Raw genomic sequence first — 10,601 nt, forward strand, 5'->3', positions numbered from 1 at the left:
GGCAGAGCGATGAGTGCAGATGATGCATGGTGCAAGAACTTTCTTTGTAAATGCCGCGGCTGCAGATGCAGAAGCTGTGGTTGAGCCTGGATACATCAACCCAATACAGTGGAAGTGTTTTTGTTCTCTGTGCTTGTCAAAGTATTGAACATACACTTAAAAAGTACAAATTTAATGTCTCTGTTATTCAGGATGATCAACAGACCCTCTCTGTGAAAAGACACTTCGTCTGTTTAATTATTCTAATTTAGAAGTCAAACTGTTACATACTGTGTGGACATGACAAAAATACGCCAAAACACTTTAGTTTGTATTTTAAAAGGTTTTACGGAGGCTCCTGGTTGGACTTATAGCAACACATAGGGACCACAAGGTGGTGATGTTTACCTGCAATCTTAAGTTATCTGAGGGCTTTATGATATCTGGAGGATGTTTAGAATGTAAGTTACTCAAAGTGGTCCGAGACTGATTGCATGATCATGCATCTGAAACTATTTGAATTCGATAATGTTTTAGGTTATGTCATTTCTTCACAGACAACATTAAAGAAAGAGACCAATCGTAAACGTAGACAGGCTTTGACTTTTTATTGGAGGAACTGTTTTTGTGGTCTGATGATGTACTGTAGACACTGTAGATGTCTTCCATGTTGTCTTCCAGCTGGCACGTCCCAGAATGCTCTCTGCTAACTTGTCCCAAGTCCACTGTCAGCTATTTGCTTTCAACTGAATAAAAAAAATTTACAAAAAATAGACAAAAGTTGATGTGCTGCAACGTGATGTGACATAGCATTAACAACTTTAACAAGCGAGGCAAAGGTTAGAAGTTCCTTAGACATGACTTGCACATAACTTTCACGTACTTGTTTGACAGCGGCGTGCAGACGGCAGCAGCTCTCATAACCAGAAGTTTGGACACTTCTCTGGATGAGAGCATCTTCTCTGTAGCCGAGATGCTCTGCTGCTTTGCTGCAGGTGAGGAGACAGACAGACAGACAGACAGACAGACAGACAGACAGTGCTTCAACTTTAGAGAACTGGACCTGATGAACCTGAAGAGAAAGGACAAGAAGAACAGAAAACACAACACTTACAGCATGTGAGGAGCTTCCCTTTTCTTCATTTATGGGTGGTTTCTTCTCATCATTTGGCTTCTTTATGAATGAAAAAACACACACACTTTCATTGATTTATTGAATTGACTTCACGAAAGAAAACAAAGATAAACGTATTAGATAAAGCATAATAATTGCAGCATAATACAATGATTCCTTACCTTGCTCTTCCATGTCAGTATCAAGGCATTGCTTCCCTCATCCCTCCGGTCCGGGTCCTGGGGGTCCTGGGGTTCCTCTGGGTCTCATTGTCACTTTGGGTTCAAGGCATTGCTAAAGACAATCAAATGGTGCATAAACAATAAAAACAATCATACATTCTGTAGCAATCCAACACACCTTTTGATACTTCAAGTACACCACAGGGAGGTTGTATTGCTGGGTGAACGCATCGGATCCAGAGACTACCTGTTGAATGAACCCCGACTTGAATCCACTATGAGGAACATAGTGGGTCCCTTTCCTCCTCCTCCGCCTCCTCTTCTTCCTCCCGCTCCTATCTGTCCACCCTCTCCGGGGGTTATTACGCTCTTCATGCTGATTAGGTTTGAATGAATAGCGGCCTTTGTTCGGCTGCGGTTCCCACGACCCGGCATTCGCCTGGCAGTCGCGTGGCTCCGAAACAGGGGCCCGCGCTTTAAGGGGCCTAAAGGTGCGGGGGGGGGGGGGGGGGGGCATCTGGTCACTCTGACATCTGCTCACAAACAGTTAAGAGCAGATGTCTTACATGTGAAAACACGGAGAGTGATCAAAGCCGGATAAATACACGGCGAGATGTATTTTGTCCTGAAAGAGAGCAGAGGTTTGTTTGTGCTCCGGCTGATACATAGAACTGAAATTGATCAGTTTATCGATTGAATGAATCAACATTCCTTCAGTGTGCGTACAGTTAGAGTGACGGCATTAATCAGTCATGCATTATTTTATTCTAAGGTGCTAAAATTAAGCATCCATAGAGGCAACAGCGGCTGTACGGGGTGTTCTCAAGTGATTTGTCAGTCTATTGTGTCTTCCTGTGAGCTTTGGGCGAATAGGTTTGGCCTTTTTGCAGGTAGTGTTATGTTGCTCCTCGAAAGAATGGGCTCGGTAACTGCACACTCTTGTTCGTCCCTGGCAGAAGAGGAAAAAGCAGGTTTTTTGGGTTGGGTGGAGAAGGGGGAGGTGGAGAGAGTAGCGCATGGTTTGGTTTCAGGCTGGACATCTGTCGCTTGTGAGTATGTTGTGGGTTTTTTTTCTAGGCCGGGTCCCTCCGTTTTTGAATGGAGCCAGTGACCTGTCAGTCTTGACTGATGGGGACCCCGTGTGTGGGAAAATCCCGCAGCCAAAGACTTGGGAGTATTCACATGCTAATTGCGCCCGATAAAAAGAGAGCCGTGCCGCGCCGAGGGCCCTAGAGACGCGCTGAGATTCAGAGTAGAGGAAGGCACAAGCGCACAGACACCAGAGAGAGAGAGAGAGAGAGAGAGGGAGAGAGGGAGAGAGAGAGAGAGGGGAGAGAAAAATCCAAACATGACTGCTTCATCCATGGCGCACAACGTGGGGAAACATCCCAGCGCCAAGGAGGAGAGAAAGGTATTTTACGCATGGATGTACTGTAGATCGATGTCTCTTTTAGGACATGCAGCGTGCGGTCAAAAGCGCGCGCTGTCCCGCGCGCTCCAGCGCGGTGCCTCGCCTGCCCTGACCGCCTTTCTCTAACCGACGTTATTTTCCCACCCTCACAGATGAGAAAGCCGCTCATTGAGAGGAAGAGACGAGAGCGGATAAACAATTGCTTGGATCAGCTGAAGGAAACCGTGATCGGGGCGTTCAGGCTCGACGTGAGTACCCATTCCCTCGCTTAAGTCTCATCTCCTCGTGCAAAGTTGACACTCGAGGCTGAATCGAGCTAACTCCGAGGCTCATCTCCTCAACAGCAATCTAAGTTGGAAAAAGCCGACATCCTAGAGATGACAGTGAAGCATCTGCAAAACATCCAGAGCAGCAAACTCAACGGTAAGGTGCACTTGTCTGTGAGTCACGTGGGTTGGGTCGTGTGATGGAAGAATCGTTTTTTTTTTATTGATTTCTACAATATCGGCTGTTATCTCAGTTATTTATATAACTTCTTGGGTTCAAATATGTGTAATACGAAGTGAAATATGACCCTAATAAGATACCTAGCAGACATCAGCACGTGAAATAATATCAGTGGCTTAATGTATTCAGCTGTAAAGTGATGGTTATTGTTTTTAAAGTGAAGTGAAACCGTGTTGTGAATGATAAAGTGTTGCCACTAGGAGGTGCTCTAACTTCACTCCTCCTCCCTCTCCCTCCTGCAGACCCCGCGGTGGGCCTGGAAGCCCAGCAGAAATACAGCACAGGGTACATCCAGTGCATGCACGAAGTCCACAACATGCTCCTCACCTGCGAGTGGATGGACAAAACCCTGGGCTCCCGCCTGCTCAACCACCTCCTCAAGTCCCTGCCCAGGTCCACCAATGAGCGCTCCCCCCACCCCTCACCCAGACGTGACGTCCCTCTGCCCGCCACACCCCTCCGAGGAGACGCCCTCGCTGGGAGGCATCTCCAGAGAGATGTGGCTGGATGCCAAGAGAGGCCCGCGCTCCACCACTCCCACCTGGGGATGCTGGAGATGTGGAGGCCCTGGTGAACTGGTGGATTACTGCTCTTGGTTCTCCATTTTTTCGTTAGACCAACCTGTGTTATGTATCTTATAGATATGCTGCTCAGAAGACAAACATGGTTCAGTTTTGTTCCAGTTATTATGATTGTAGGTGTGCTATAATGATACTATACAGACCTTTTCTCAGTACTTCCCTTCAGAAGTCGATTCCTTGTAGCCTGCATTATAGAAGGCTCTTATTAATCTTTTCGTGTATTTATTGTATTAACCAGCTTTATTTATTTGATATTATAAGGCATGACTTTGCTTCTTAGACCACTTGCGTGGCATTGCATAGAGTTTTATATCTTCCTCCTTTGCTGTATGATTAACCCAAACATTAATAATAATAAAACATGATTCTACACTCCTGAGATCTGATTCATCTTCGTGAACCATCTGGTTGGTGCGGTCGCTCTTGTCAGTAAGGTTTTGACATTTTGTGTGGATAGACCACAACAACTTCATAGGAGACCGAAACCGCTTCAGATTATTTACTAATAAAATCATACAAATGTAAATATTGACATATAATGTAAGTGTAAGGGTTTATTAGAAAGCCTGGATTTTTACCATTTAAGCATTAGACAGCTGCTAATTACATTTTAAAACAAATGTAATTTCATGTTTATTTGATAGGGGGCAATATATCTGCATGTGAATATTCCAGTGCCTTGTATCACATGTATTGACTATGAAATGGTCACCCGCCACAGATTACAACCCAACTCTGCAGCTGCTCTTTTGCCTCTAGTTCATTATTTTTCGTGGCTGCAACCCTGCAAACACAGAGCCGTTCAGTCTCGCCACGTTTCCAGTAGCAGCAGACAGATGTTTTCAGTTAATTAACATACCTGCCCAGCAACAGATATTGTAGCTCTGTGTAGACTATTATTGGCTTGGAGGGAAAGCAAATAACAATGGCTCGGTTTTATTCAGGTGTCATTCAGTCATGACAGTGAGCCAGCGTGTACAACAGCACCCTGAAACTGAAGCAGCTAAATGGAACGCAGCTGTTGTGTTGTAATTACCTGAAAGAGGCTGCTGTTTAATGTCTGGAGGTCAACACGTTTACTACAACAACTTCAGAATGTGTCAGGTTTAAAGGAGATTTTCATCCTTGTATTAACAAATGTGCAGCTTAAATTAAAGGGCTAGTGCACCCAAATCATTAAGCATATTTTCTGACTTTTACTTTTAGCGGTAGTTTCTTGTGGGGTGATGGATTATCCTGGCCAACACATGAAACTCCAGCCATATGGGGAGGCTAATGAAATTAAAGAGGCCGGTATCTTAAAGGCTGAATGGATCACGAGACTATCTGTATGACTACCACAAGGTCAATTAGACGGATGTATTAATTATGAAGAAATTAATACCAAATCACAACTGGTCATGTGTTTTGTGATTGAGAAAACGAGACACTCAGTTCACGGTGTACCTCAATGAATAAAGAGTGATTGTCTGTGACAGGGATGGGGAGGTGCATATCATTTTGTAGACTAATTATAGCTGAAATCTCAAATAAGAAACCCGGGGGGGGGGGGCAGCTTATCTGGTCCAAATGAATGTGCTGGTACATTTACGCTTTAATAAAGATGTAATTCATTTGGGGGATTTGAAGAGTTGGAAACGTGCATACATTCTTTATTACTGCCGTTATGATTGGTCGCCACATGGAGCCCGGCGGCGCGTCTGAAGAGGGAGAGGGAGAGAGAGAGAAAGGGGGTGGGCGCCGAGGTCCCTCGGCGAGGCTCACCAACAAAAGCGAGCCGAGACAGCTGCTCTCTCCACAGTCCGCACACCATTAAAGATCTGGAACAGGGATCTGGGGGTGGCGAGGTGCCAAAAACCCTCCACTTGAAAGGTCTGAAACTCTTCCCTAATTTGGGGCACTTGAGTTTAGTGGTCTTTTTTTTGCTGCGTAATTGCGGGGATGTCGTGCGTAAAAGAGCACCTTAAACACACATCAGTGCATTTACCTGGAAGGTGGCACATATGCCTGCGTGGTATTTAATTTCTGTATTTTTTTTTTCAAACAGACAGACAGACCAGTTCTTTTGTGAGGTATCATTTGCATGATAATGCCCTGAACACCGAGGGCAGAGATAAAACCAATAGACATTGTGCTCAAAAAACTTAACGACAATAACCAGCAGCACCATTTCATTCTCTACAGTCCGAATGCCGTTTGAAAGGCGACAGCTTCATAATGTGCATGCACACGGCACTTTTCAATAAAGCAGTAAGCAATAAGCAGATCTTTATAAACTCCCGCACAGCAGAGCGCGCAACGTGAGAATGCAGTCGCACACAAATCAGAAGTCACCAAACAAACGGAGAACAAACGAGGCGCAGGCCAACACCTGTCGCTTTCTTTGGAGAAGGGCCCTTAATTCCCCCGGCTGATTCAGTTTGGGCCGAGGGGCCGCCAGGAGCAGCAGCTGCCAACTGAAGGCATCGCGTTACATCCGCCAAACAGCCGGGTAAATCTGCTGAGGCTCGGACACACAAAGCCAGCAGAACGAAGAATGGGGTCGGGCAGGAAAAAATAAAACCCCAAAAACAAAGCAGCAGACACACAGTGGTGGTGATGTCGTGATGCTCAGAACACTGTAAATACAAAGCACAAATTAAAATGATAGATTTTTAATAACCACGACATGACAAATCACTCTTTAATATCGTCATAAGGCTACATTTAACAGATAATAAAACATGAATCACAGTTTTATTATAAAGATAAATTGTATCTCTAGAATACTCTGCCTGATAATGAGCAACAACACACACAAACTCACACACACGCAGTAGATTAGAACAACAAACACTCGGGGGGGAGAGAAAAAACAGAGCGGTCGGTCCCTTAACCCAATAAACTGTGTGATTAAAGCCCATCCAGCTCCTCGGGGCGCAGACCGGGGCTGACCGGAGACAAAGGGAGTGGACGCTCATTGGCTCCGGCCGTGTGCGCTCTGTTGTCCCCCCAGCGAGAGCAGCTCAGGCCCCATTCACATGTTAATAAGCCCCTATAAATACCAACAACAGCCACTCAGCGCCAGCAGCACGTCTCGCTAGGATTGCACTATAAACACAGGGCGCCTCGCCTGCGAGTTGGTCGATTTTTTTCTTTTTCTTCTTCTCTAACCGGTTCAGTTTGCCAGCTGCCCCCTCGCTGACGGGAGAGAGAGAGAAGCAGCAGCAGCAGTGGGAGAAGCCACAGAAGCGGCGATCCAAACCAACATGGCCCCCTCGGCTCGGCCCAGCGACACCGGACTCGATACGGAAGACGATGAGTCGTGCTACGGGATCCAGAAGGGAGACAGGAAGGTAACTGCAATGGGACTCTTTGGACGCGCTGGGCGGTGACGCACTTGTCACGCCGGTGACAGTAAATGCATGAATGTCGAATCGCAAAAACGAGTTTTTACGCCTGAAAACCCATTGGTCGTGACAGTGGGTGATCCCACACACGGCTGCAGCCGTACATACGAGCGGGTTTCCGTACTGAAGTGTGATCTTTGTGTCCCCGCAGACCAGGAAACCGCTGGTGGAGAGGAAGAGGCGAGCTCGCATCAACGAGAGTTTGCAGGAGCTGCGGACGCTGCTGGCGGACACCGACGTGAGTACGACGCGCAGCCTCACCTGTTCCAGTGACGCGGAGGCAGGTTTAGGGTTGTGACGGTGCTCTGCTGGTTGTTTCCCCCCCCCCACACACACACACACAGTTTCATTCCAAGATGGAGAACGCCGAGGTGCTGGAGATGACGGTGAAGAAGGTGGAGGACATACTGAAGAACCGAACCCAAGGTCTGTACATCGTTTAAAAACCTGTATCTGACACCGTTTGCATCCTCTTATCTTCAGACCTGAATCAAAGGGTTGTCGAAGTCTTGGCATTTAGAGCAGAAGGGGTCACAAGATGGTGAACAGAAGATGGTTGCATGAAAAAAACACATTTCTGCACTAATCTTCAACTCTTTTGAGCTCATGTTTTGTAATTGCTGGATGGATTTTACGACCTCTGGGCTCATGATGAATCAAAATAACACAGGGGAAGTCACTGGTGAGGTGAAGTTGTCACAACTGGTAGGCATATGCCACCAGTAATGATGGAATTAAGGGGTCACAAGACAAAAACCCACCATTTTAAAGGGACTAAAAGTCATTTTGTGAGATTTTATCAGTAGGTTTAATCGACGAGCAGTTCAGCTGTATGACAGCGGAGTCCTGGAACACAGTCATAATCTTTTCTCTCTCTCCTCCCACAGAAACAGACGCACTCAACCGAGAAGCCAGTGAGAGGTTTGCGGCCGGCTACATCCAGTGCATGCACGAGGTCCACATGTTCGTGTCCAGCTGCCCTGGGATCGACGCGACGGTGGCGGCGGAGCTCCTCAACCACCTCCTGGAGTGCATGCCCCTGAACGAGGACCACTTCCAGGACGTGCTGATGGATCTTATCACTGACACTTCTGGGAGCAATGGCAGCACTTGGCACGGAGGAGATGAGACGCTCTGCACGGCCTCACCCGGAGGAAGGAGTCTATCCAGTGGCTCGTCCTCGGCCCTCTCCCCGGCCCCCTCCACCACGTCCAGCGAGGACCTGTGCTCCGACCTGGACGAGACCGACAGTGAGCACAACCAGAGCTCCACCGAGGGCTTGGAGAACAGGGAGGCCCTGAGCCTGCCCACCGTGACCTACCCTCGGTCTATGTGGAGACCCTGGTAGGGGTTTTGGAGTTTGGACGGAATGCTGTTGGGATACAATCAAGCAGCTTTCTTAGAAAATGTGGCCGCTCACCGAAAGGGGTAAATTCCACATGATGACAGATGAACACTTCAAAAAACCATTTTATTTGGTGGATTTTCTTTCTGGATTCCTCACATTGATGTTGAATATTAAAATCTGTTCTCTCGAGACGAGGAGACCAAGTTGTGCACTGACAACGGCTTCATTGCAACCGCAGATCACTCGTTTTGTGGAGGGAACGTGCCTCTGGATTCTCTCTTCACCCACGAGTGAATGCACCATTTCCTTGGTGTTCTGGGAAATGTAGGACATCACTCAGCGAAGTAGAAGTAGAGATACAGCCCTTGAGTGGTTTGGATATCACAGGGAAAAAAATGTCCAACAGTTTTAAAGGGTGGAGTTTTCCTTTATCTCATTACAGGGACCCTTCCTGTCAAGGCCCCCCGACAGCTTGGGGCCCCCTAAAGTACTCCTGCTTCCCTGTGCAGCGGTGACTCCCTGGCTTTGAGTCTTCTGTCGTGACTTTTCTTCACACCTGGAGAGAGATGAGACCTTCGCTGTCTGCATTCACTTATAACCCAAGAAAGGCCAGACGAGGAACAGTCCAAGTTCACACCACATCTGTGTCCATAACTCTGTGTATATAGGATTTGTATGTGGAGAAAAAGCTCTTTTAGAAACCGAGAAGTTTGGCAATGCCTCTGATTAATATAAATATTTCTATTCTATTCCATAAAGGGCCTGTAGTTTATTGGGACCAGTAGCCTCCTTCAGAATGACCACTTTATGTCGTAATGATGTTAAGAAATGCCTGTAAGATGTCTGAATTTGCTAAATAAAATAATGTAATTGAAAAGCTGTCGCCCGACTCGACTCAATGCCCCGAGAGCACTACAACAGGAAATAAAAATAAGTATGCGATTAAAAAAAAAAACAAGATTTCAGTTTGACCTTAAGTGTTGTTGCATAAAATACAAAGTCTTTTTTTTTTTAATAAATAGCTCCTAATTTAGCCAATAATTTAATGTAGGCCTAATAAATACATAATTTGATTCATGTTAGGATAAGAACAATAGACAAACATGTTGGAGAGGTGTAAAGTTCATAAGGAAAAGTCCATAAAAAGTGTATTGGTCCTTTAACATATTACACGTTTCTGTGGCGGAACCAATGTTTAGTATCTTGTTTACCTGCGGCACATTTTTGGTGAGAGCTACATTGACTGCAGTGAATACTCCCCGTTGACACCTACAGGAGCCGCAGTCCCTCCTCACCACGAGGACGCGCGGTGCGTGTGCGCGCACATGAAAGAGTCGCACCTCTCTCCCGAGTGTCTTTGCTCTCACCTCGGATCCAATGAGCATATTAACAAAGACCTGTTAGATCCTGTGTCTGGACCAGCCACCAGCCTTATAAATGCACATATAAAACACAATAAATGTTTTTTAAAAAGACAACCTACGCGGGAAAAAGGAAGTCTCTCTCGCTTTATTCCAAACTTGAAGTGAAGTTCACACGTTGTCAGATGACTTTGGCGTCTTGAAGGGATAATTAACAAACTCGGGTTTAGGTAGAGTTGTGTGTGTGTGTGTGTGTGTGTGTGTGTGTGTGTGTGTGTGTGTGTGTGTGTTGGGGGTCACAGACTGGACCTGGGTGTGAACGTCGGAGGAAACGCGTTGAAACGGGGAGCGGACGAGACACGCTGATCAAAGCTGCGACCATTTGACAGAGGAGCGTCAAAGCCTGCACAGCTGAAAGGACACTACAAAGGAGACATGCAGGCTCAGGTTCTTCAAAGGGACCGTGCAGCCAACACGCACGAGCACATACGCGCGCGCGCACGGGCTGCGGTACGTCTTCTGACTGACACTTGATCATCGAGACACATAAAGACATGAGGGGTGGAGAGGGTTGAGAGCAAAGACCAGTGACCGAAAAAAGTATTCTTTTATTTGAATATTTCTATTTGAACTCCACCTGCAAGTCCTGCATACAAAACCCAAATATGTAGCCTATTATCAGAGTATTTCTCCTCACAAACCTGGCAACCCAAGTTTCAGCCTTTAATC

At 46.5% G+C, this 10,601-nt stretch overlaps 2 protein-coding genes across 2 annotated transcripts; both read left to right on the forward strand.

Annotated features, from left to right (window-relative positions):
- Positions 1 to 2,204: 2,204 nt before the first annotated feature.
- On the forward strand, positions 2,205 to 4,163 carry her8.2 (hairy-related 8.2). The gene is made up of 4 exons (XM_084020148.1): positions 2,205 to 2,686; positions 2,839 to 2,934; positions 3,031 to 3,109; positions 3,436 to 4,163. The coding sequence occupies exons 1-4, from the start codon at positions 2,624 to 2,626 to the stop codon at positions 3,765 to 3,767; spliced, it is 570 nt and encodes a 189-aa protein (XP_083876274.1). The 5' UTR covers positions 2,205 to 2,623; the 3' UTR covers positions 3,768 to 4,163.
- A 2,298-nt stretch (positions 4,164 to 6,461) lies between these two features.
- her13 (hairy-related 13) lies at positions 6,462 to 9,382 on the forward strand. Its single transcript, XM_084018874.1, has 4 exons — positions 6,462 to 7,109; positions 7,315 to 7,401; positions 7,508 to 7,589; positions 8,051 to 9,382. Exons 1-4 carry the CDS (start codon positions 7,023 to 7,025, stop codon positions 8,509 to 8,511), a joined length of 717 nt encoding a protein of 238 aa, XP_083875000.1. The 5' UTR covers positions 6,462 to 7,022; the 3' UTR covers positions 8,512 to 9,382.
- The last annotated feature ends 1,219 nt before the right edge of the window (positions 9,383 to 10,601 follow it).

Source organism: Eutrigla gurnardus, assembly GCF_963514095.1.
Source record: "Eutrigla gurnardus genome assembly, chromosome: 10".
NCBI lineage: Eukaryota > Metazoa > Chordata > Actinopteri > Perciformes > Triglidae > Eutrigla > Eutrigla gurnardus.

Excerpts from the sequence above, each read along its gene's own strand:
- her13 (XM_084018874.1), top strand. The coding sequence starts at position 7,023 with ATGGCCCCCTCGGCTCGGCCCAGCGACACCGGACTCGATACGGAAGAC. Across the intron at positions 7,110-7,314 it reads TCCAGAAGGGAGACAGGAAG|ACCAGGAAACCGCTGGTGGA; the intron begins GTAACTGCAATG and ends GTGTCCCCGCAG. Across the intron at positions 7,402-7,507 it reads CGCTGCTGGCGGACACCGAC|TTTCATTCCAAGATGGAGAA; the intron begins GTGAGTACGACG and ends ACACACACACAG.
- her8.2 (XM_084020148.1), top strand. The coding sequence starts at position 2,624 with ATGACTGCTTCATCCATGGCGCACAACGTGGGGAAACATCCCAGCGCC. Across the intron at positions 2,687-2,838 it reads GCGCCAAGGAGGAGAGAAAG|ATGAGAAAGCCGCTCATTGA; the intron begins GTATTTTACGCA and ends CCACCCTCACAG. Across the intron at positions 2,935-3,030 it reads TCGGGGCGTTCAGGCTCGAC|CAATCTAAGTTGGAAAAAGC; the intron begins GTGAGTACCCAT and ends TCTCCTCAACAG.